The following is a 23,911-nucleotide window of genomic DNA, read 5'->3' on the forward strand; positions in this document are numbered from 1 at the left end:
GGGAGGATGACATTTCGTTCTCAGCCCATCCATCCATCCCACTGCCCAAATGCCCACGACCAAAGCGGTGCGGAACACAGTAGAGCAACTAGAGTTGAGAGAGAGAAGATGTCGATTTCAATTGTTCTCACCATTTCTGGCCGCGCTGCACGCACCACCCGCACCGCACACACATTCCCCCATGATGTTTCAGCTGCAAGACGCTTCGCCAAATTAGAGTCGAAGGTAGGTCCTCTATGATGTCTCTCGTTCACCAGAGGGCTGGGTGGTTTTTATGTATAGTAGTACGTAGAGGGCATGGCCTCGAGTGCGGTCCAACTAAAGTTTTTGGGGTAACTCTTACGCCGGAAGCTGTCTAGACTGGTTGCGAGTAGTTACCGACATCTGACGGGCAGGGAGGGCCACGCACGCAGAGACAAGACTTGTCGGGGAAGGGGGGGGGGGGGGGGGGGGGGGGGGGGGGGGGGGGGGGGGGGGGGGGGGGGGGGGGGGGGGGGGGGGGGGGGGGGGGGGGGGGGGGGGGGGGGGGGGGGGGGGGGGGGGGGGGGGGGGGGGGGGGGGGGGGGGGGGGGAGGGAGAGGGAGCGTGTGGAAGGATGGATGGGCTGAGGACAGAATAGCGAGAGAGCGACTGGCCAACGACAGCGAGGGAGGCGCAACTTGTGGGACTTCCGCACTGACTGGCTGGCTGGCCGCTGGCGGGGCTGGTTGGGCTGGGCTGGCTGGCTGCAGGTAGCGCGGGGGAGCTTGGAATTGTGCTCGATTGTGCTTGGAAAGTGTGCTTGGAACTGTGCTTGGAGGGGACGAGCCAATTGGAATGGCAGCAGTCCCGGTTCGTGCGAAGTTGTCCAGTTTCGAGTTATATTCGAGTGAATACACAATAAGCCCGATGCCGAGAGCCCCAATGCAGTGTGGTCGGCGTGCTGCCCAGCGTCCCGGGTTGGCTGCACTAAAGTAACTCGAGCAACCTTACTGTCGCTCGTCTTCGTCGTCGCGCGCTTTAAAGGGAGCCGGTCTGGCCAGCCGTGCGAATCTGATCTTCAACTCAAAATCAAAATCAAATCAATATCAAAAATCAGAAATCAAAAATCACGCTGCCCAAAACACGGCAACTGTGGTAACTACGGCAACTACGGTACTATACACTCGATACGCAGACTCTCGTCTGCTCTGCCAGTTCAGCACACATCTCCACCGCCAGCTCCCCCGTCATTGGCGTTCGCTCCGACCACTCGCCATACTCTGGCCCTACACCGCCACCCGTCCGCCCCCAACACTCGCCCGCCGACACCCACAACAAAACACGGGATGGCCTCATACCAGCACCAGCAGCCGCCATTCTATGGCCAGCACGGCGGCGGCCCACAGTTCCCGCCCACGCCGAACCCGCAGGACGACTTTCGCGATGGTTGGCACCCCAGCGCAGCCCCTGCTCCCGCCCCGCTTCACCACCACACCCCTTGCTAACCCCTCTCCGTCGCTCTATGTAGCCGTACTATGACGCCTCCTTCGCCGCCTCCTTCGGCCACCCCTTCGACCTCACGGGCGCCACCGGCACGCACGCCTCCGGAGGCATCCCGGCCATGGCGCGCGGGCCCTCGCCCACCCACGAGGGCAGCGCGAGCAGCACCGGCAGCGGCCACAACTCGCGGGGCGGCCGCGGGTCGAGCGAGTAGAAAAGAACTGACGCCCGGGCAGAAGCGACGGAAGGAGCAGAAACCGCGCCGCGTACGTCCCCCCTGCCTCCCCCTCTCCCCACCCCCCCCCCCCCCCCCCCCCGCCGCACTAGACAGCTAACACACCCCCAGACAACGCGCGTTCCGCGAGCGCAAAGAGCGCCACGTCAAAGAGCTCGAGCAGCGGCTGGCGTCGCTGGAGCAAGCGAACACGCGGGCCGCCGTGGAGAACGACAAGCTCAAGGCGGCGCTGGAGAAGACACGGCTCGAGAACCGTTTGCTGCACGAGAACACGATTCGCGGCAGCGGCAGCAGCGGGAGCTTGGGCGGCGGCAGTGGCGGGGCGGGCACTCCCCGCCGCCTGAAGTCGGCCCCATGGCGTTCAAACCGCTGGACCCAGAATCGCTGCGCTCCAACCCGCCAGCGAAGTTTACCTCGCCGATATTTGGGCAGCACCCGAACCGCGGGCCGATCCATCGCATCACCACCTCACCGAGCACGGGCGAGAAGCTGCTCGGCGCGGGCGCCGCCTGGGACCTTATCATGTGCCACCCGCTTTATGAACAAGGCCTCGTCGATATTGGTGATATCAGCGAGAGGCTAAAGACCTCGCTCGATGTGATGGGCAGGGCCCGTCTTCGAGGAGAGTATCATCCTCGATGTTATACAGGCTAGTCGTGGCAGTGGGAGGGACGAGCTGCTCGTCGATAGTGGGGCACGCGATTATTAGGCGGGCCGGCGGGCGGGATTGTGCGGACTTGGAACTTGGAACTTGGAACTTGGAACTTGGAACTTGGGACTTGGGACCGGGTGTTGGATAGGTTGGGATGGGATGGAGATTGGCGCCACTTCGTTTTTTTTCTTCTTTTTTCTTCTTTTTTTCTTCTTTTTTTGTTTCTGCTTTTCTTGACCTTTCTGTCGTGTTTTCTGATTCTTTCGTTATGGATACCTTGCTTCATATGCTTACTTTTTCATCTGATCTGATCTGATTCACTTTTCTCTCTCGAGTCTGAGGAAAACAGTCAACAGTCAAAACGTCAACACTTCAACAGTCGTCAAATCGACAAATCGTTCTGACACTTCTGGCACTTCTGGCACTTCTGGCACTTCTGGCACTTCTGGCACTTCTGGCACTTCTGGCACTTCTGGCACTTCTGGCACTTCTGGCACTTCTAGCACTTCTGGCACTTCTGGCACTTCTGGCACTTCTGGCACTTCTGGCACTTCTGGCACTTCTGGCACTTCTGGCACTTCTGGCACTTCTGGCACTTCTGGCACTTCTAGCACTTCTGGCACTTCTGGCACTTCTGGCACTTCTGGCACTTCTGGCACTTCTGGCACTTCTGGCACTTCTACTCTACATACGGTACTCCTCACTCACTGTGTATCTACCTCCACCAAGAGTAGCTGTGGATATATCCCCCTCCCCTGCAATGGGTGGTGAGCCGGGGTAACCACATATTCATCTTTTCTTCTTGCACTGCCTCACTCGTTTAACTTTAGAGTCTTAGAGTCGGTACATAACGACAACTCTAAGTATGGTTGGGGACGCCTATAACCGGAGTGAATTGCGACATTCATTTTGGCTGACAAATCACGAGTGATTATAGTGTGTCTACGCCAAAAATGGGGGGTTAATAAGTGCGCCGCAGGTAATTTTTCGAATACAGAGCAAGTAATTTTCGTAATTATGAAGATTTTTGGGCCGTATGGCCCCATTTTTGACCTATTTGGATGTGTTCTGAAGAGGTCCAAGTCGAATAGCACTCATGCGCGAGCTCAGTTTGGATGAGCAAGGATCAATCCGCGCCAAGGCTCGAATAAGGCTCACTATATGTCACTCCTATCACCGCTGTGGGAAATTAAAAGAGTGCCAGAGCCTTAGTGCATGCTATTATTTGCGACGTTCCAAAATCCTGCCCATACAAATCAATTCTTTTCAACCCGCTTAAATTAATTCATCACGCTTTATATTTTTATTTCGCTTCTATGGCGACCTACTTTAATCCTTCCTCTATCATGCTATAGAGCTCTTTTAATTTTACTGGGTGTTGAGGTTGAGTTAAACCGGGGGTGGAGTTGGGCATTTTTTCACTCCTATTTTAGGTGTCCCCAACCATATAACCTCCCTACATAATCTACCGCATCTTCGAAATTGCTTCGTGCGAGTACATAGTGCATTGATGGGGGGGGAGGGAGGGGCGACGATGATGATGACGGGCGGCATCGTGCACGGGGAATCACTCGTCTGCGCTCTCGGTCTGCTCTGCGGTCTCGGTCTCGATAGGTGTAGTAAGGGTGAATGTTCTGGTCTTTTATAGCAGAGGAGGTACATAGCAGTAGTAAACAGACATGCATATCGGTCTAGACAACTCCCACCATATAAACAACTCAAGGAAAATGGTAATCAGAAGATGAACCTGAAGCGAAAAACAAAACAAACAGAAGCATGTTCTATCAATACAATACGCGTCCGCCTCTCATCCACGGTACATACATGGTATCTATCTCCAAGATCCAGATACAAGCACCACCATCCCCGGGCCCCCTGTACTATATCATATTCTATCATACTCCCTCCAGCTCTTCAACGGCAGAGCGCTCAGCCTCGTCGCGGCGGGCTTGATATATCCCCAGAAGGTAACAACACCGATGAGTATACACAACACGTTCGTGACATAGTACCCGTCCTGCTGGATGACACATTTGCCGCCCTGGTCTATGCAGCGGTGCTTATCGAGTTCGAGGGCGCAGCTGAACTCCGCAAACGGGCTGGGGAAGGTGGAGGTCGGCTTCTCTGGCGGGAAACACGTCGCCGTCGTGAAGTAGTCGACTAGCTTCAGCACGAAGATCCGCGGGAAGGTCCCGCCGAGGTTGGAGACGCTGTGGTGGGTGGGGGGTTAGTAAGCGATGATGGGGAGGGCGGGGGGAAGGGGGACGTACGTGGCTAGGAGCGTCATGTACGTTCCGCCGATCTCGGGGTCGGCAATCTTTGCGTGGAACGCAGAGATGGCGACGAACATGACGGTGCCGGCGAAGGTGGAGAAAATGTGCTCTGCGATGACGACGAGGAGGTACCAGCTCTCGACCACGCCGTCTTTGGGGAAGATGTACACCGTGATCTGGGCGAGTACGGCGGCGATGAGGCGGCCGACGAAGCCCCACATCCACAGCTTCATCGGCGGGAAGTACGCACACCATTTACCAGCGTAGTAGCCGAGGGCGATCTCGAACGGGAAGTCGATCAGCACCGTCAGTGCCATGTCTTCCTGCGTGAAACCCTTGTCGAGCAGCTTGAGGTTGGTCACGGCGTCGTTCGCCTGGAAGCCGATCTTGGAGATCAGATGGATGATCACGAACGTCTGGATGTCTGTTGTCATGTGTCAGCATTGTGCCATGTATTTTCATAATAGCCTGGGAGGGTCGGGTACGCTTGAGCTTGAGGACGCTCCACATGGTCTTGTAGACGCTAGCGATGCCATCACGGTTGCTGGTTTTCTCTTCCTTCTTGAGGACCGCGAGACCAATCGTAACAAGCAGGTAGGCCCATCCCCAGAACTGGAGGTAGCCTCCAAGCGTGAAGAGGCCGTTCTTGAGGGGTGTCGAGCGGAAGTAGTGGTTCGAAAAGTCGGCCGAATTGAAGGCGAGGAACACGGTGTTCGACAAGAATTGGCCGGCGGTAAGTCCGACGGTCTGAGCGGTCGACGCATACGAGAGGTTCTCGGGGGATATCAGAGTTAACGCCCAGCCTGTCAAAGCACGTTAGTCATACGATCTCGAGCCAGATGGCGCCATGAAACCCGGGGTGCATATATGGGCTGCAGGCGATAGATGGCGCGGGTAATAGCCTCACGCTCGGAGGGAGAGGAAGGAAACATGCATACCGTCCACCGCAACGTCCTGCGTCGCGCAGAGCATCACCAAGCAAAAGAACACCCATGTGAAGAAGTAGAGCCTCGTGTTCGCCTCTTCCATCATCTTCTCCGCCTGCCCGCCCAACCAGAGCAACATGATGGCGCTGACCGCCTGCACCGGAACGATCCAACTCTTGCGCCGGCCCATCCGCGGGCTCCAGATTGCGTCGACGATCGGCGACCATAACAACTTCATCGAGTACGGATACGACGCCAGTGTGAACACGCCAATCTCGCCGTACGAGAGCTTCGACTTGAGTAGGAACGGCACTGAGCCCATCGCCAGCCCCATCGGCACGCCCTGCAGGAAGTAGAGCAGCACCAGCAGGAAGAAGTTGCGCCTATCCTTTGGCGACAGGTCCATCAGCGACGCGGCCGCGGGCTTCGACACATCGTGATCGTGATCGAGCGAGAAGGATTCCCGAGCGATGAGGTGTTCCGTCTGCGCGGCCGAGGATTCCCCACCTTCCACCCCTACCTTCCCGCGCCGGAACTCGACCGACGACGAGGAATTCATGCCCTTGCGCTTGCCGGATGATGAGCCACCCCCTCGTCTGCTACGATTCATTCTCTCTCCCGATCGGACCGAAGCGGTGGTGGTGCTGCTGCTGGAGTCGGTGTCGTCAGTGTCTTCTACGTCTGGGTCGTACAGGGGCTGAAGTTCAAAGTCCTGAGTGCTGGTCCTGTTCGTCCGGAAGTAATTGTGGTCGGTGCTGGTAACGTGGAGAGGAGAGAAAGACATGCACAGCACTGAGTCTAGAGTAGATGTGGATCTCCTTTGCTTCTAAGCTGCTCCCAAGCAACTAGGTAGGTGGAGATATCTAGGCCCTTCGAGAGGTAGTTGGGCGAGCGCGTCAAGACAGGGATTCGTTTAATGCTCCACCGTGTTCAGATGATGTGGTAGCAGGGACTAGTTTGGAGTAAGTAGTCAGAGTTTAGCAGAGGATTTCGACGAGGGTCCGGATCGGAAACGACGGGTGAGACAGATAAGATAAGATTTGATCGGAGATTTGAATGAGAACGACGCCGGGACCACGGTACTAGGTATACGCACGATTGGCGATTGGGCAAGGACGATCTTGGTCGGGTCCCAGAAGCATGTCTATACTCTGCAGAGGCGTGGCAATCGCAGCTATGTTTACGCCTTACTCCCTTCCGGTGGTTCACATGCATACAGTGGCTATCATCGGCCCTGCCACTCCATTGACTCTGCTAGGCGGTACATACAGCTGTTACAGACCGTCTTGGGTTCCCAGCTATCCGTCTGGTGGGTCGCTCCTTATACTCGCGATCATTGCAGCGCAAACTCGGTACAGTGTGCGGTCTCGTGCGATAGGTTGTGGGCACCTCCCTTTTCCGGAAGCGGAAGCAAAGGAAGCTCACGGTGGAGGCGGGCGTGCGTCTGATACGAACCATGTACAGCTCAGCAGCACTATTGGTGAGTGATCTTTGATGAATGATATCAATGGGAACGTGTATCTATGCTCTAGGTAGTACCAGCTTATACTTTCCAACCATGTTGGTGGATCTCAAGATGGTCAACGAACGGGCTTCCATCCTCTTGCGCACCCGCCTCACGGAATATCACTTCGATTTGACCGCCGGAGCACGCCAAGGACCCTGCCAATCCCGCGTCTCCAGGATGTGCACATCCACGACCGCACATCCACCCGCAATGTCTCCATCGGCAGCATCATCACCGCAGAAATGGCCGTCACCGACACCGCCACATCCGACGCGCTCCCCTTCCACGAGCCGCCCATAACGCAAATCCTCGTGCACGTCTCCTTCCTCCTGCTCCTCAACATCGTCAACCACCTTCTCGATGCGCTTACCTATTGCGGGCTGGTCGGGCAAGTGCTCCTCGGCGTATTCTGGGGCACACCACTCGGCGGCCTCCTCCCACGCACAACCGAGAGCACCGTCGTAACACTCGGCTACCTGGGGCTGATCCTGATCGTGTACGAGGGCGGGCTGAACACCGCTCTGCGGCCGTTGATGCAGAATCTCGTGCTCTCGAGCATCGTCGCGGCCACTGGCATCGCGCTTCCGATCGCACTGTCGTTTCTACTGGGACCCCTGGCGGGCGCGACGAGCTTGCAGTGCTTTGCGGCCGGCGCTGCCCTCTCCGCAACGAGTCTGGGTACCACGTTTACCATCCTGGCCAGCGCGGGCATGGCGGATACGCGTTTGGGCACTGTGCTCACCAGCGCGGCTATGATGGATGATGTTATCGGGCTGGTGATGATTCAGGTTGTGGCGTCGCTTGGTGGGAGTGGGGGTAATGTCAGCGGGGAGGCGGTGGCAAGGCCGGTGGGTGCTAGTGTTGGGCTGTTGATTGCGGTTGTGATTGGGGGGTGGGGCCTGAAACGGACGCTGGGGACAGTCGAAGTGAAGGGGTGGGGGGAAACGCTGAAGGCGAAGGTGGTAATGCAGACGGCGATGCTACTCGCCGTGGTGACGGCGGCGAGTTACGCTGGTGCTTCGGTGCTTTTTGCGGCCTTTTTGGCGGGTGCTGCGGTGGGCTGGTGGGATGATGTCCGCACGAGAGGGAAAACGGGTGATAGAGTCTCTGGGGTACATGTCTTCGAGACCTATTACTCCCCCATCAACAGGCGGCTTTTGGCACCGTTCTTCTTCGTAAGTACCACCCACGCAGCAGTTTCTGAGGATGCCTTCTGATCAGCGACAGGCATCAATTGGCTTTTCGATCCCAATCCGCCAGATGTTCGCCGCCACAACCGTCTGGAAGGGGCTGGTCTACTCCCTCCTGATGGTGCTCGGAAAACTAGCTACAGGCGTCTGGCTCCTCCCCGTATCGCCGGTGCTGACAACGGTATCGCAACGGCTCCGCGAATTGCGGAAGCTGGGCGTCACACCCGCACCTCCAATTCCCCATACTCCCCAAAGCACTCCCACTACTACTACCACCGAACCCAAATCGTCGGAGGCCGCTTCCCCCGCAATCGCCGCCGCAGAAGACGCTAAACCCCCGAAATCCCTCTACCCAGCCTCGATTCTTGGGCTAGCCATGGTGGCGCGCGGAGAAGTTGCATTCCTTATCGCATCCGTGGCCCAGTCCTCGGGGATATTTGATTCCTCCGAGGGATTGTATCTCATTGTCGTCTGGGCCGCCATGGTGTGCACCATTGCCGGCCCGCTGGGCGTGGGCAGTCTTGTGCGCCGGGTGAAGGCGCTGGAGAAGACGCGCGCTGATACACGAGGCAATGGAGGTGTCAGTGTGTTGGGTGTTTGGGGGGTTAGTTGATGCATGTACACAAGAGAGAGAGAACATCAATTTATTGTCGCATGCGGCCTTACGAGACTATGGCGACCAACCGATGTATGTAAACGGAGATCATATGCGAGGAATATATAGAGTCCGAGTGTTTATCCGTGATCCCGGGTCGAGAGCCAAACGCCCAATTTCGATCCCGACCATCCGGTAAAATATCCCGACGTTAAGCCATAGTTAACCTCACCCTCGTTTTACATACCTACCACGGCCCCCCTCCCTCTCGTAGATCGTTCGCCGGAACCCATTCCGTCCGTCTCACAGTCCTACATATGTACTTACTTTCTTACTTGCACGCACGCATAGAAGGTCGTATTCGCTTCTTCAGCCGGGATGTTTTGCCTATGTAATCTACCGGAAAATACGAAGATATGCTTGAACGGCTCGTTAAACTGAAACGCGGCACCGTGACCCCGTGGTCCGACAGAACCGTTGCGCCGTCCATGCGCCTCTCACACAGCGCCGGAGTCCGGCGGATCAGCAGGATCTGTGCCACGGAAGGGCGGGCGGGCGGCACCTGAGGGGGATCAAAGGGATGAAAGGGAGGGAAGAATGATGGAAGGGATGGAAGGAGGGAGGGAAATATATAGCCTACACATGCCCACCTCCTCGAAAGCAAGCAAGCAAGACGGAAATAAAATAAAATAAGAAACTATGTTGGCTGACAGCGAAATCGCGCTCCTCCTCGTGATCGGAAACTTCTTGTCGGCGTGCTGGAGCTACTTCTGCATCGTGTCCTCACTGAACCAGTACCGGTTCATGCGGCGTGAAGAGGTGGTCTGGGTATGTATCTCCTCTCCCCCCTCTCCCCCCAAAACCCTCCCCTCTGTGTTGTCTTGTTTGCTCACGATGGATACATAGTATGCGCTGTGGTACAGCTGCACCACCTACGCCTTCCTCGTGTCGGTCACGAATCTGGGCGTGGCGGCGTACGTAGCGGTGCGCCTCGGGTGGCGGGGAAAGGTCTTTGGGCGGGGGAGGGTGGCGCTACGGATTCTCGGGGCGGCGGTGGCAGCGGTACTGGGGGCTATGCTGTGTTTCGTGCCGTTACGGATGACCATGATGCAGGCTGAGCGGGCGGGGGTGGGGCATTTGGGATGAGATGAGATGGGATGGGATGGGATTTGTTTTTGCTCGGGCGTTTGGGTGTACTTAACCAAGGAGTATTTATATTATACGGTTCAATTCATTGACTGGCGGTTTACAAAGGACGTATCCGCGCACTAACCGCCTCCTTCACGCCGAGCGTCAACACGGCGGCCTTCTGCGCCTCACCCACCGCCTCCTCCAGCGGCAGACCACGGACCATAGCGGCCACCAGAACGCCGAGGAACGTATCCCCCGCGCCATTAACGCTTTGCACGCCGTCCACTCCCAGCTTCTCAGCGGCAAAATACCTCACCTCGACACCACCCACCTCCTCTCCCTCCCGTGCCTCCACAACAACACTCTCCCTAGACCTCCGCGGCTTCTCGCCCACCTCCAGCAGGCGCACAACAATGACGCCCTGCTCGCCCAGCTTAACGAACAGCCGTGGGATGTACGGCAGCAGCGACACCGCCTTCTGGACGATTCCGCTCTCGGAGAGGTCGACGCCGGTGCGCGCCGCCAGTTGGTCCACGCGGTCGCGGAACCCGCTGTCGATCGTGAGTGCATCGATCGTGGGCCACCACGGCAGCGACGTAGAGAATAGCTCCGCCGCTGTCGCCGCAGAGTACATGCTGTCTAGCTCGTGGATGTTGGGCGCCGCAAGGTACAGCGCACATGAAGGGTGCGAGGGAAGCGTGGCGTGGAAGATGTGTGCTGATTTTGCGGTGGAGGTGGGTTCGAAGATGGCTGGTGGGCACTCACTCGTTAGCTGTATGCACACGGTATCACTCGGGTTAGGAGGGACCTTTGATCCCGGATTTGAGACAGTATTCGAGCACTCCCTTTGTCGTCTGCTGTGATAGATTCCCGTCGAGAACCACCCACTCCGCATTCGCAGCTTTAATCACCTCGGTGACATCTGCTGTCCCCAGGTGCTCGATGACCCTCATGTCCGCACTAGCAACGAACAGCCCGCCGTTGGCATCGTTGACGGCAACATACCTCGCTGTAGCGCGGGCCGGGTCGGTGAAGATTCCCTCGGTATCCATCCCGCGCTCCTGTACGCGCTCGCGCACCCATGAGCCGGCAAGGTCTGCGCCGACGGAGGATACTAAGCGGGTCCGCACGCCGGAGAGGTGCAGGGCGTAGGCAACGTTATTGCCGACGCCGCCGAGGGACTCGGTGATGGTAGACGGGTTGGAGGTGTGCAGACTTGGAGTCGGCGAGGAAGTGTCGCAGTTTACGTCTACGGCTACACCGCCGACTACGACCACCTCTGGGGGCGGCGATGGAACTACGGGGTTTGCCTCCTCCTTCGGGCGTATCTGCGAGGGTGGGATGTGCGGCATATGTGTCTGCCTACGCTCGCTAAATACAAAACAATCAGGACCCATCGGTTACAGTGGACGAAACTAAAAGCCAGCAGAATTCCCAGACCCAGTGCCCTCAAGCCTTGCCAGTTCTACGGCGACCTTTGCTCCCATCGCAGCGTTGTTCAGTATCAGCCCACGATTGGCCTCGATGCTGCGACCACCGGTGCGCTTGAGTATGTCGTTGAGGATGAACGGCGTGACGTCTTTCCCGCTGGACTTCCCTTCCGCCACTTTCACCGACTCGGCAATGATGGACTGTATCTCCTCGTTCGGGATCTCGTATGCCGCCGGAATGGGATTGGTGAAGAGGTGGCCCGAGGTGAGGCCAAGGGAATGGCTTGCGTCTGGGGGGCACAGCACTCATGAGCACCCCTCACCATGGACAGTCACTCATTCATCGAACTCACAGATAATCCTGGCGGCCTCGTTCGCATCTTCCACCACGCTCGGCGCCTTGATACCACACCCTCTACTCCAAAACGCCGGAAACTCGACCACCTCCCCGGCATCCCTCCCATCCCTGAACGTGCCGACATAGACCCCCTCGGTCTCCAGATACTCCAGTGTCCGTGGCAGATCCAGGAACGCTTTGGAGCCCGCACATACAACAGCGACAGGCGTGCGTCCCAACTCCGTCAGATCCGCAGAAACATCCATGGTATTCTGAACACCCCTGTGGACGCCGCCCAGGCCACCAGTCGCGAATACCTTAATCCCGGCGAGGTGCGCAAGGACACTCGTGCCCGCGATCGTCGTGCCACCGATCTTCGTCGCGCCCGCGCCAGCAAGGAGATATCCCAGGTCTCGTCTACTCACCTTAGCGGTACCGCTCTTCCCCGCTGCGTCAGCGAGCTGCTCGAGCTCCTTCGCCTCGAGCCCGATCCGCGCCTTGCCGTTGAGGATGCAGATGGTGGCGGGGACTGCGCCGTTCGCGCGGATGACGGCCTCGATCTCGCGCGCGAGCGAGAGGTTCGCCGGGTGCGGGAAGCCGTGCGTGTAGATTGCGGATTCGAGCGCGACGACGGGATGTCCGGCCGACAGCGCCGATTGCACTTCCGGCGTGATCGACAGGTATTGCGATAATCGCGAGGAGGCGCGGAGGGTAGAGTAGTAACGCGGAGGGGCGCGGAGGCCGCGGCGGAAGAGGAGGGAGCGCATTGGGGTGGTTGGTGGTGGGTGGGGTGGTGTGGAGTGGATCAAGAGTCGTGGGACCCTGGAGGGCCCGTTTGTCGGCAGTCTCCGATGTCACGAGTGCGGAGACTAACGAGCTTCGACACCAGCTTCTAGAAGCTCAGATGATAGGCTTTGAAGATTACACCGGGACTTTTCCATAAAGCTACAGAGCAAAAAACCCAAACACGAAAAGGCAAAAGAAAAAGGAAAACCCGACCCTGCGAACCCCTAAAAACTAACAGCGGCCCTCTATTTTCCGATCCTCACATCGATCTTGCTGACTATCCACGAAAACACGAATACCGTCGACAGCGCAGTGAAGATGACGAATGGCTTCCGGAAGCCAGCGGTCTTGGGCAGATGGTAGGTCACGATCAGCTCCTTGTGGTGCTGCTCGTCAACTACGTTGGAAAAGCGCAACTTGAAGGCGGTGCGGCCAATAGTGTCCATGAACGTCTTGTGGAGGAAGTGCTCCTCTCCAATGATGGGGATGGGGGATGAGTATTTGACGTCGCTGGAACGGTGTTAGATATGGGTTGGGGGTTGATAGGTGTGGGTTGGTGACTTACGTGGCACCTTCGGGCAAGATCACCCTAATCTCGACATCGCCGTAGACGACGGGCTCCTTAGGCCCCTCCAACAGCGGAACCCTGAGCACGAAATCCTCGCCATTGGGCTTCGCCCGGACGAACTCCCTCAGATCGTGGTTCCACCCAAGGGTGAAGGTGTAGTTCCAACCACCAAACACCGGATACCTCGGCTTGATCTCCAGATGCGACTCGCGCATGTTGCTGCGGAAGCGGGAAGTCGAAACATTTCCAATCTCATCGGTGAAGTAAGGGCCGATCGAGCCCACCTTCAAGTTGTAAGTGAGGGCCTTGATCGCAGACGTCGGGGGACCGTAGTAGCTGGCCGCCGCCCACTTGACACGCGAGAACTGGTTCTTAAGCTTCGCCGCGGCATTGGTCATGACGTATTTCTCCTCGAAAGCGATGTTGCCGCCCCAATGGGAGACCTCGATATCGCGCGTGAGCTTCTCCATCACGATGACGGGATGCGTGTACTCGTATCTGATCTTAACGGTCTTTCCGGCGCCGCTCGACGGCTTCACGTCCTCGTAGGGACCGTACGTGAACGCTGAGCCGACCTTGGTGGGATCGGAGGTGCCGTCGGATTTCGCGGTGAGCTTGGTGAACTCGGGCGCTTCATTGTTGGGCAGCTTCAGCTTCGTCTTTTGCTTGTCGGTGACGTACGCGCTCGCCACGTATTGCGTGCCGGTCCACTGGAGGAACTGCTTCTCGACCTGCTCGATCTCGGCGGGAATGGGCTCGACGACGGTAGTCTTGCCGATAGCCACTTGGAGGGTGATCTGGTTTCCGGGCGCGAGAGGTTCGGTCAAGAGAATGCGGTAGTATTGTGTCGGACTGTGCAGGTCTCCACATCAGTTCCAACTCCACACCCACAAACCCCCCAAAAAGAAAGGGCAAACTCCAGTCCGTAGCGCACCTTTGAGGATCGAACTCCACCTCATCGACCTTAAACTCTCCGAAGGGGGCCTTCTTGTCCCCGGCCTCGAAGAAGCTGACTTTCGTCACCTCGTCGGCCGCAAACGGCATATAATACTCGGTCTGCCCCTCTTTCGAGACATTCTCGACGATAACGGAAATGACTTCCTTCGAGTACGGTTTCGTCAGATCTATCGAGCGCAGTAGATTGATATTTCTGAAGACGGGCGCGGGCGCGAACGAGGGCGGCAGGATGAGCTTCGCATTGACGGTGGTGAGGACCGAGGAGAGGAGGAGCAGGGCTCCCGTGAAGGAACGCATTTTCGCAGGCCGGGTGGGGGATGTGCTGTGGCCGAGCGGAAGAATTGAGGTAGGATCTTTGGTTTGGAGAAGGCGGTCACGCAGCAACAGCTCGAAGTTCACGAAACTACCCTGGGAACTGCTTTGGGTTACGTGTTGTCTTGACGAACCCTGGCGGGGCCGCGAATGACTTGCATGCTGGCGCTAGCGAGTCTCCGAGCCGCGAGAGCATGGTATGTCACTCGGCGAGCCAGCCTGGGTGTTAAGCTTGAGCTTGAGCTTGAGCTTGACCCACGAGTGAGGTTGGTATTGGGTGGATAAACTCCGCAAGAAAGTCCTCTAGAAATAGCTTGATATAAATGGATAGCTATTACCTCCAGGCCACATCGATCCAGGTCTTCCACTGGCATGCTAGGGCCAACAGTCAGGCTTGTAGCTGCGGTTGGTGTCGGAATAGAGGGATTGAAAAGGGTCCAGTGGGCACCTATGTACTCGGTGAAAAGGACCGAATGGATTGCATGAGCAGCCAGGTCGTATACACAGAGCAGGACTCCCGTGGACCACCAAGCAGAGGGACGGGAGTTGACGGGGAAGTCTAGGTATTGGAATCCTATGGATCTCCCCGGTGCAAGATGTGAAGTATCCAACGCAATTCGAACTCGACCCACCCAACGGCGAGTACTAGGAAACATCCGTGTGGTGACCACACGGTGTGTGGTCATTAGGCCAGCGCCACTTAATGTAAAGTCATAAGTATGGCAGGTTCTGCAATACGCGGTATCATCGCTAGAGTGAGCTGGAGCAGGTACAGTAGGTTCAATCTGTAGATCTAGCGGCATCGTAACTTCTGCGGCATCATTCGAAATACGATCTTGAAACAGAGGCTGAGTATCTGCTTCCACGCCTTGTAGTGTTCTGACTCTTCGTCGTTGCCGTGGCAGTCGTTGAACTTCCATCTAAAGAACAGTATTAGGGCCCGTTTGGATGGCCTCAGTTTTCAGTTCCAGTTTTAGAGCGAAATTCAGTTCCCCGCCGGGACATCGAATACTGCCCAGTTTCAGTTTCCGGAGAACTGTGAGGTGAACAGAGTGTTGGGCAGTTCTCAGATTACTCAGCCATAAGTCTAAATAATAGGCTTCACCACAACTTTAATAGTGGACACATTGTGGCCCCGCTTTTTTGTCTTCCCCGTAAACCGTAAAGGGAGTTGAAGTTAAAATGCGATACTGAGTGGCGGTAAAGAAATGAATAAATTCCATTCTATTAGAGTCCACGGAGATCTACAAATCTAGCAGTGTAACGGCAGCGCAGTCTCTCCGCAGTATCGTCGCTAAAGCTCCTCCACGGCTCTGCTCCAAAATATTAGGGCTGGGCAGTCGCTTCGCTCCAAAATCCGACGGTCGGAAACTTAGGGTTGAGCCACGGAAATCGCCACACCACTGCCCTTTATAGGAATAGATACGGGTTAACCCTATCGACCCCGGGTAATACATCCACTGCCCTCCCTCCCATCTACTTCAACCCCCCCACGCCTTCCCCCCCCTCACCACGACCAACACGACAACCATGGCGACCAACCCGGCCATGGCCCCTCCTCCGACGACGACCAAGCCCGCGAAGACGACGATGCGGCACGCCGGCGACTACAAGCGGCGGCTCCCGTTCTCTCGTCGCCTGCGGCACCACATGCGGAACACCGCGAACCTGACCGGCGAGCTCGTCCCCTTCGTTATGGAGAAAGCGTCCTTCTCCGCTTTGCCCAACGTTGGGCGCACAGGTTTGATCGGGGTTCGGCGCACGCTCCCATTCCATGAGTTTATTGACCGCAACTTTAGGGGCATGATGGAAGACGTGCACGGTGCGGGGGCGGCGGCGGAGCGCCGCGGCCTCGTCATCCGCATCGGCAAAACGCTCGACGCTATCCCCCTCGACAGCTTGGCCGGCGATACTCACACCGTCGAACAGGTCTGGATGACTTTTAAGGACGTGGATCAGGCGTGCTACATCGTCTACTACGAACAGGGAGGAGGAGATGGCTGGAAGAAATTCTTCAAGATCATGCCAGACGAGGATATGACTGGAATGGTTAACACGCCCCGTCAGGCTCGTCGCATCGAGAGACAGGCGCGCATTCAAGTTCAGGCCCGCGCCGCTCGGCGTCAGGCTCTTCAAGCTGAGCTCCAGGCCCGCGCTGTGCGCCGTCACGCTCGTCAGGTTGCGATCCAGGGCGTCGCTCAGCGTCAGGCTCAAGTTCAGGCTCGTCAGCTTAAGACCCAGGCCCAGGTTAAAGTTCAACCCCTGGCCCAGGTTAAAGTTCAGACCCAGGTTCCAGTTCCAGTTCAGGCTCGGGTTCATGTTCTGCTCCAAGCCCGCGCCGCTCGGCGTGAGGCTAAAGTTCAGGCCCGCGCCGCTCGGTGTCAGACCCGGCAGGACTTGAAGGCGTATATACTGCGTTAATACAATATACCTAGTCGGCAAGGACACAACGACGGATAACCTCTACTGGACTGGACTGGCATGTCGGCTTCTTCGTAGCTTTTTTCTAGAAAAAAAAGGACGAAAAAAGGGTTCACTTTCACTTTCACTATTTCTAGTTCGTCTATTTCTGGTTCGTCTGTTTTGCTCTATTTGCTCCGTGATTAGACCGGTTCCCGGTAATATGTAACACCACCCAGTGCACGCACCAGCACGCCCTCTAGGCTCCAGGCTCCGAGAACCGGAGACGAAAGTCGGTGGCGGATCGGTACATAGACAATCGCTTATATACACGCAAAAGGTTAACCAATCCCACCACATCATCCGTAATCCGAGTGCTTTCCATGGTCCACGCGCTGCAGGTAGGTAGCTCAAGTTCATCGAGCAAAGCTCGAACAGGTATTATCAATTACGTTTATACCGTCTACATCGTCATCATGACCATCACCATCATCTTCCCATCACCTTCCAATCACCTTCCCCTTCCCCTACCCTTCTCCCTCCCCGCATCCACATCCATCGTCCCACCAGCACTCTTCCACACGCCCTCCTCGACCCTAACGGGGACCTTCCCGCCCCTGAGCGCGGTATCGATGATCCACAGGCCGACCACCCACTCCTCCCTGCTGAGCCGTCCCTTCGCGCCTCGATCCACAAGCTGCCACACCTCGGCGAGCACACGGTTCTCGAGGCGACTTCGCTGCCACAGTTCACGGACGACATAGTTCTCGATATACTTGTACCCCGGGGAGTTAGATGCGAACAAGCCCTCGTAGCGGCGTCTAGCAGCCGCGGGGATGGTGCGTGCCCACGTGTGGTTGAGCACTTCGTTGTGGCGGTGGCGGCGCGGCGGAGGCTTCGGTGGTGGGGGGGTGGGACTACGCGGTGGGCGCAGGGTCCGCGGGAGGGCGGGGAGGGAGCGGCGCCGTTGCGGTGAAGGTTTGTGCGGCGGGACGGGGGCGGGTGGTTTACGTGGCCCTGGGGGGATGGAGCGCGAGGGCGCAAGGGAGGCGGCGATTGTGGCGGCAGGGCGGGAAGGGATGGGTGGTGGGATGGTGGGGAGGGAGCGACGACGACGGGGGAGGGGGGCCGGTGGTTTGCGGGTGCTGGTCGGGAGGAAGGGTTTTTTCTGGGGTGGTGGGGGTGGTCGGAGGACGACGGTTGTTGCGATGGAGGCGCCAGAGGCGGAGGTTTCGGAGGTTGCCCGCGCAAACGAAGGCGGGTCAATGATCTTCCGTCGCGGCGGAGGAGTTTGGCCGTCCGACTTGCGTGGAGACGAAATGTGGGCCCTTGCTGCCGCCGTGGGCGCGCTGGAGCCTGAAGACGCTGAGGCCGTTGATGATGTGCGCGCGGGTAGGGTGGGTCGTAAGTTACTGGTGGAGGGAAGTTTCCGTGGTGGTGGGCGCGCTTTCCGCGGTAGTGGAGGCATCGGAGCCCCTCCTCCTCCGGTATTCTGCGGCCTCGAAGCGTGAGCTATCGTTGCCGCCGTCAAGGCGCTGGGCCGTCCCGAGTTGTGCGACACCACCGATTCGGTGTGTCTTACTGGGGAAGCGTCTCCTGTCGCCTTCTTCCTCGTCGGGGGAGGCAGCGGTGATCTTCCGCCCGTCGTTTGTGGAGACGGGAGTGCCGATGTGGGCCTCGATGATGCATGGGCTACCGTTGCTGCCGCCAGTGCGTCGTTCCGCGCTCCTACACCCGAGATTCCCGAGTCCAGTGATTCCGTCCGCGCGATCGGCGGCTTCTTTGGCGGCGGAGGCTTGGACTTGATCCGTTCCAAGTCATGCGAAGCGGCCGATTCCGTCCGTGCGATGGGAGACATGTCCACTTTCTTCTTCTTCGGTGGTAGAGGCGCCGGACTCGACACACCCGCCCCCACCGTGGCTGTCACGGGGGTTGTGCGCGCGGGGTGGGATGGTCGCACGTTGGTGGTTGTCGTGGGGGGTTTACGCCGCGGTCCACGAGCCTTCCGTGGTAGTGGAGGCATCGGAGCTCCCCTTGCACCCCCACCGGTAGTCTGCGGGCTCGAAGCATGGGTCCTCGTTGCCGCCGACTCCCTGGACTCCGTCCTTGCGATTGTAGGTCGGTCCAGATCTACCCTCTTCCACGGCGCCGGTCCTCCCGCTCCACCGGTAGTCCGCGGACTCGAAGCATGCGCGCGGGACGCCGCCGTTATCGCGCTGGAACTCTCCGAGTTCCTCGAAGCCACCGAGACCGAGGACGGTTTGGGCGCAACCGGGGGTTTCGGGCTCATGCTCGGGCTCGGGCTCTGACCAGCACTGGTTGCGACGATTGCGGCAGCCAGGGACGGGCTCTTTGCGGTAGTCTGCTGTTCGAACATCGATTTGAGAGAGGAGATGTCGTCGAGCGATGAAGAGTCGACTTTTTCCGGACTGCCGGGGCGCTTCCGCGCATGACTCGTCGTTGTCGAGGGTGATAGGGGGGTTTCGTCCGCTTCTCCGAATAGCTTCAGGCGCTGCCGCACCGCGAGCGCTTCTCCTTCCCCTGCCATGGCCGATGAAGAGGAGCCAGAACGAGAGTGTCGCGATGACCTGGTGTTGGAGCGCGATGTCCGCTGTTGTTGGCGTTGGTGTTGTTGTTGCTGTTGTTGTGGTGGTGGTGGTTGTCTCCTATCCCCCCGTTCGCGTATAGCTGGTGCTGGTGGTGGTGCAGGTGCTGGTTGCTTTTTGGCAAAGCTCAGCACTGCCGCGCGGAGAGCTGCAGAGTCCGGGGCCGGCGATGCCGTTGCATTTGCGGCTGGCTTTGGGGCCGCCCGCTTGTACATGTCATTAAAATAGGTATCTAGTGCCGAAGCCGAGGAGCGAGAGATCGTGAATCACAAACACAGGAACGAAAGAGAGAGAAGGAGAGAGAGAGAAAGATAAACGACAGGAAGAGATATGGATGGATGACTGGATGGGGGGCTGGGAAGGGAATGTCAATAATGCCTGTTGCTTGTACAAAGTGCATAAGCTGTCCACGATGCAGCTGAAACGGCGTTCGAGCAGCCGGGCCGTAGGGAACTGGTAGGCTCTGCAGCTGATCCTCGTTTGGGAGCCTCTCGGGCAAAAAAGGTCTTTGATTTTGCGGACGGTCGGTAGTGGTAGCAACAAGTATTTCTTTGTGTGCGGCCGTGGATGAAGTTCCATCACCACTACAATAACAACAACACAACACCGCCGTTTGGGCTCGACGCCAGTTCCCTCCAAGACCGCCTCGTATCAGTTTTCTAGAATTGTACAACTCGTTCCAAAGCCCAAAGCGACGAGCGTTGCCAGTAGCTAGAGTACTAGGCACATAAGCAACACATACATCCGTTGAGTGCCGGCTTTGATGGGTTCGCGGAAGTACCATGGACGGTACCCATGCATGTGCGGTGCTTGACCGGACCGGACCATACGGAATAGGTATCGAATGGACTTGGAGGCTTTTGTACGGTCATCGTGAAGACCCGGCTTAGTACGTCCGTCCGGCAGGCGTGGTGCATCACTCCCCTGTGAGGCCGATGGCCCATGTATATATGCAGAAAACACGCTTCAAATTCCACTTCCAATTCCAGTACAAGTAGGTATCATATCATATCACATCACACACTCTCCAGCCCCTACTACACACCAAACCTCTCCTCATCCAGCAGCGTCCTCTCCCCGATCGACTCGCTCACCCACTCCCTCCCCACCACTCTCGGGGCCTTCCCGCTCCACTTTGCAATCTCGCTTCTGATCTCTCGTAACTTTTCGGGCGATGTCTTAGCGTCCACCACCACGTGTGTGATCCCCCTCCCGGCGGCGGCGGGGAGTGTTCCGGCAACGACCTTCCCGCCCGCGAACAGGATCGGTGTCGCCGCGAGCGTGTAGCTGCTGGATTGTGGTGGGGCGGCGATGTACACTACGCAGGAGGTGAAGAGCCAGCCGGGCAGTTCTGCGTCGTCGGAGTCCTGGGTTGATAGGGAGGCGTGGAAGGAGGCGTGGAGGGCGGGGTCGGTGTCGGTGTCGGTGGAAGCCGGCATACCCTCGAGCAGCGCGCGCAGCTCGGCCGCGTCGATGTCGCGGGCGTAGCTATCGCCGTATTTGTCGACGCGGTTGGCGGCTTTGTGTGCGGTGAGCGGGGTGGCGAAGAATAGGTGGCGCGGCTCGAGGGGGAGGAGGTGGTGCTCGCCCGTTCTCTCGTGCTGCGCGATGCAGTCGAAGAGCCACTGCGGGTGGATGATATCGTGGGTGCCCCGCTTCTTCAGCGCCGAGATCTTGACGGTGTTGCGGTCGCCGATGACGTGGATGGAAGGGTGGTTCTCATTCTGCAGGAAGTGGCCGCCGTGGGATTTGATGAGTGCTTCGATCTCGGGCTTGGAGACTTTGTTGCGCCGCGAGGAGGAGTCGGTCAGGACATAGAATGTGTGGTTGGCGAAGAGCGTGTCCGGGATGGCCGCGAAGCGCGGGACCGAGTGCTCGTCCGCGCCTGCGACAGTGAACTCCTTCTTTACGCGCTTGTTGCGCTGGCGGCGCCGCTCGACGTCGAGCTTCTTTGTTTGCGCGGAGTGCAGGGCGTCGGCCTGAAGCTTCATGAAGCCCTGGATGCTGAGGGCGGTTTTCCAGTCGCGATCTGGGCGCAGCCGCTTGAACCGCGGGAAGCGCAGTGTCTGGTTCATGCGGAACTGGTCCGTGGCTGCGATGGAGGCGGCCTTGACCTCGACTACGAATGAGTTCTCCGGGTGGATCCACATGTGCGGCTTCTCGAAGTGGCGGTCGCCACCTGCTAGCTCGAGCCAGTCCGGCGGTGGGTGCGCATTCCACTTCCGCCACAGCCCGTCGGTGTTGTGCGCAATCGTCGCATAGTCGTTCGCCGTGAAGCCCCCGCCCACTTTGAAGAAGCTGTAGAACTTCATCGGGTTCGCCCCGGGCGGCAGCGCGTTGCCGTCGACGCGCAGCGCACATAGGTACGACGAGAGGATGCTCCCCCGCTTGCCGGTGCCCCAGTACCCGCCGACCACGAGGCAGTCCAGGGACTCGCCGTATTCGGTCATGTACTCGGGCTTAACCTTGACCCAGTCGTCGTTGCGGTCGTTGAGGCGGTAGACTGAGCGCGGGTTCTTGATCACGAGGCCTTCGAAGGCACTGGCGATGACCTGCCGGAGCTCGGCCTCGATCTCCTCCGTGGTTGTGGCTGAGTTGTACTGGTGGATTTCGATGCGGCCGGGCTCCGAGGTCATAACGCCGGTCAAAGCTTTCCGGCGGTCTTCGAGCGAGTAGTCGAGGAGACTCTGGCCGTTCAGGAAGAGGATGTCAAAGACGCGGAATAACGGACGGTGCTGCATCCCCTCCGGATTGTTGCTCGTTTCGATCGCCGCGGTTTTCAGTGTTCCGAAGCCGACGATGCAGTCCACCGTTGGATCCCAGGTGATCATCTCGCCGTCAAGGATGATGCTGCCGACACGCTTGTCGAATATCCCTTCGGCGAAGCGCGAGACACTGCCGTTCTTGAAGCTCGAGCCGTAGAGATGCGTATACTCCTTCGCCTTCCTGCTCCACCATCTGAACTCGCCATTATCAAAATGCATCTGCATGCGCTCGCCATCCAGTTTCTCCTCGATCCAGAACTCTTGTCCGCCCATAGCCTTGATCACCGTAGCCAGCGACTTCTTCTGGAACTGTGCCAGCTGCGGTTGAAAGCACGACATGAGAGTAACGCCCTTCTCGTCCGCGCCCACGCGGAAGTCGGGATCGTACAGTTCCCAGCAGACGCGGCGCAGAGAGGATGAGACATTGAACATGGTATCGGCATCGGGGTGCCAGGCGTCAAAGAAGGTCTTCTCTGTGGCTCCGACTTTCATCTGCTTCAGGATTATGCGGATCAGCCACATGAGCTCTTCTGCGCACATGTTGTTGTAGAATTCCTCCATGATCGGTAGTTGGTTTTCACTACGGCCGGTCAGTCGTCTTCGCTGGATAAGGCCAACCAAGAGATATGCACTTACTCTCCGGTTACTTGTGAGAGGCGATCCAGCATCTCATTGACCTGCGCAATCGTCAGGGGCCCTGGCGTGGTCCGCATCGGACGCTTCTTGATGATCTCGTAGCATCGCAGCGCAAAATCACCAGCGCTCCTGGACCATGCACCAGGCAACTTCCAGTGGAGCAAGCCGTATCCATCGTCACTGTCCTTCCTAATCTTCATCACCTTGACGAGGAGCTTTCCTATGCGCTGCTCCTTCATGTGATACCTTTCCGCACAAAATCAGCATCATTCCCACCCCCCCTTCACACACCAATCCCTCAGGCTCCAGCACTCACACATTCCTCTCACGATCCTTATCGCACAAGATCAACCTGAACGCGGGGAAGATATCCGGGCCGACCTCGCTCCTCCACCTCTTGACGAAAGTCTCGATGATATTCCGCCTAACCTCATGCGGCTTCAACTCGCGGTTCCCTCGCAGTCCCACCCCGGTCCGCTTCGTCTTGTTCTGCAGCAGCGGCACGAATAGCTTCGTGTATAAAACATGGAACGGGAACGTCGCGTGCGTGTTAAGTGGTCGGTGAGGGTATTTCGCCTCGATCTCGGCTTCGGTGAGGGATGAGAGGCTGCTGGCTAGGTCGTCGTCGTCATGGTCGGCGTCGCGGTCGGGGTCAAGGTCGTGGTCAAGGTCGTGGTCAAGGTCGTGGTCGTGGTCGGGCGCGGCGTCGGTGGAGGGCGGGTGGTCCATGGTCGCTGGTCGCTGGCGTCGCGTGGGAATACTGTCCGTCTGGTGGGGGGCGGGGGAGACGCGTCAAAGAGTGGACGCGACGGGCTGGCGGCCTGGATCACGTTACGTCATCCTCACCCGTGTCAAGTCTAGCCTCTTTAAAATGGCGAATCCATTGCGCACCACATGTAGATACCCAAGCCAAGTATATGATCATGTAGGTACTCCCTATCGTTTCAGCGTGTCTGTGTGCTATCTATCTCCATACTTCTCTCGAGTCTCGGAAAAACTAAGACCACATTCTCGTCCATTTCCTGCACTTCCCGGCCCGTTTCCGAGCCCGCCGCTCGGCCTCAGGCGATCGTTGCCTGGCCTGGGACCGCATCTCGCGAAGAGCTACATACGTACCAAGTAGAGTACGTAGTATCTCCAAGTC

General features: G+C 58.0%; 10 protein-coding genes across 10 annotated transcripts; 5 read left to right on the top strand and 5 right to left on the bottom strand.

Annotated features, from left to right (window-relative positions):
• The first annotated feature begins 1,558 nt into the window (after positions 1–1,558).
• Positions 1,559–2,462, top strand: BZA05DRAFT_412229 (uncharacterized protein). Its single transcript, XM_051485073.1, has 3 exons — positions 1,559–1,727; positions 1,808–2,258; positions 2,305–2,462. The coding sequence occupies exons 2-3, from the start codon at positions 2,051–2,053 to the stop codon at positions 2,403–2,405; spliced, it is 309 nt and encodes a 102-aa protein (XP_051335051.1). The 5' UTR covers positions 1,559–1,727; positions 1,808–2,050; the 3' UTR covers positions 2,406–2,462.
• Positions 2,463–3,970: 1,508 nt separating this feature from the next.
• Positions 3,971–6,586, bottom strand: BZA05DRAFT_205217 (acetyl-coenzyme A transporter 1-domain-containing protein). The gene is made up of 4 exons (XM_051479543.1): positions 5,560–6,586; positions 5,107–5,424; positions 4,619–5,045; positions 3,971–4,558 (listed from the first exon to the last, which is right to left on the bottom strand). The coding sequence occupies exons 1-4, from the start codon at positions 6,329–6,331 to the stop codon at positions 4,234–4,236; spliced, it is 1,842 nt and encodes a 613-aa protein (XP_051335052.1). The 5' UTR covers positions 6,332–6,586; the 3' UTR covers positions 3,971–4,233.
• On the top strand, positions 6,553–7,166 carry BZA05DRAFT_205220 (uncharacterized protein). Its single transcript, XM_051479544.1, has one exon. It carries the CDS (start codon positions 6,688–6,690, stop codon positions 7,033–7,035), a length of 348 nt encoding a protein of 115 aa, XP_051335053.1. The 5' UTR covers positions 6,553–6,687; the 3' UTR covers positions 7,036–7,166.
• On the top strand, positions 6,978–8,976 carry BZA05DRAFT_359938 (Cation/H+ exchanger). Its single transcript, XM_051481479.1, has 2 exons — positions 6,978–8,229; positions 8,282–8,976. The coding sequence occupies exons 1-2, from the start codon at positions 7,297–7,299 to the stop codon at positions 8,855–8,857; spliced, it is 1,509 nt and encodes a 502-aa protein (XP_051335054.1). The 5' UTR covers positions 6,978–7,296; the 3' UTR covers positions 8,858–8,976.
• A 983-nt stretch (positions 8,977–9,959) lies between these two features.
• On the bottom strand, positions 9,960–12,528 carry BZA05DRAFT_412240 (Indigoidine synthase A like protein-domain-containing protein). The gene is made up of 4 exons (XM_051485074.1): positions 11,754–12,528; positions 11,411–11,690; positions 10,779–11,341; positions 9,960–10,720 (listed from the first exon to the last, which is right to left on the bottom strand). Exons 1-4 carry the CDS (start codon positions 12,502–12,504, stop codon positions 10,086–10,088), a joined length of 2,229 nt encoding a protein of 742 aa, XP_051335055.1. The 5' UTR covers positions 12,505–12,528; the 3' UTR covers positions 9,960–10,085.
• A 3-nt stretch (positions 12,529–12,531) lies between these two features.
• On the bottom strand, positions 12,532–14,528 carry BZA05DRAFT_432052 (Ribophorin I). Its single transcript, XM_051486210.1, has 3 exons — positions 14,026–14,528; positions 13,089–13,943; positions 12,532–13,033 (listed from the first exon to the last, which is right to left on the bottom strand). The coding sequence occupies exons 1-3, from the start codon at positions 14,343–14,345 to the stop codon at positions 12,769–12,771; spliced, it is 1,440 nt and encodes a 479-aa protein (XP_051335056.1). The 5' UTR covers positions 14,346–14,528; the 3' UTR covers positions 12,532–12,768.
• Positions 14,529–15,814: 1,286 nt separating this feature from the next.
• On the top strand, positions 15,815–17,026 carry BZA05DRAFT_205294 (uncharacterized protein). The gene has a single exon (XM_051479545.1). The coding sequence runs from the start codon at positions 15,891–15,893 to the stop codon at positions 16,779–16,781; it is 891 nt and encodes a 296-aa protein (XP_051335057.1). The 5' UTR covers positions 15,815–15,890; the 3' UTR covers positions 16,782–17,026.
• A 305-nt stretch (positions 17,027–17,331) lies between these two features.
• Positions 17,332–17,520, bottom strand: BZA05DRAFT_320296 (uncharacterized protein; the record flags this gene model as incomplete). Its single annotated transcript, XM_051480439.1, has 1 exon — positions 17,332–17,520. A coding segment is annotated over one exon (189 nt), but the record flags the coding sequence as incomplete, so codon positions are not given.
• A 448-nt stretch (positions 17,521–17,968) lies between these two features.
• On the top strand, positions 17,969–19,069 carry BZA05DRAFT_422529 (uncharacterized protein; the record flags this gene model as incomplete). The annotated part of the gene is made up of 2 exons (XM_051485795.1): positions 17,969–18,164; positions 18,273–19,069. The coding sequence occupies 2 exons, from the start codon at positions 17,969–17,971 to the stop codon at positions 19,067–19,069; spliced, it is 993 nt and encodes a 330-aa protein (XP_051335059.1).
• Positions 19,070–20,211: 1,142 nt separating this feature from the next.
• Positions 20,212–23,464, bottom strand: BZA05DRAFT_412245 (ATP dependent DNA ligase domain-containing protein). The gene is made up of 3 exons (XM_051485075.1): positions 23,084–23,464; positions 22,768–23,013; positions 20,212–22,711 (listed from the first exon to the last, which is right to left on the bottom strand). Exons 2-3 carry the CDS (start codon positions 23,004–23,006, stop codon positions 20,404–20,406), a joined length of 2,547 nt encoding a protein of 848 aa, XP_051335060.1. The 5' UTR covers positions 23,007–23,013; positions 23,084–23,464; the 3' UTR covers positions 20,212–20,403.
• Between the last annotated feature and the right edge of the window lie 447 nt (positions 23,465–23,911).

Source organism: Tricharina praecox (assembly GCF_024521635.1).
Source record: "Tricharina praecox strain CBS 144465 chromosome Unknown BZA05scaffold_40, whole genome shotgun sequence".
Taxonomy (NCBI): Eukaryota; Fungi; Ascomycota; class Pezizomycetes; order Pezizales; family Pyronemataceae; genus Tricharina; species Tricharina praecox.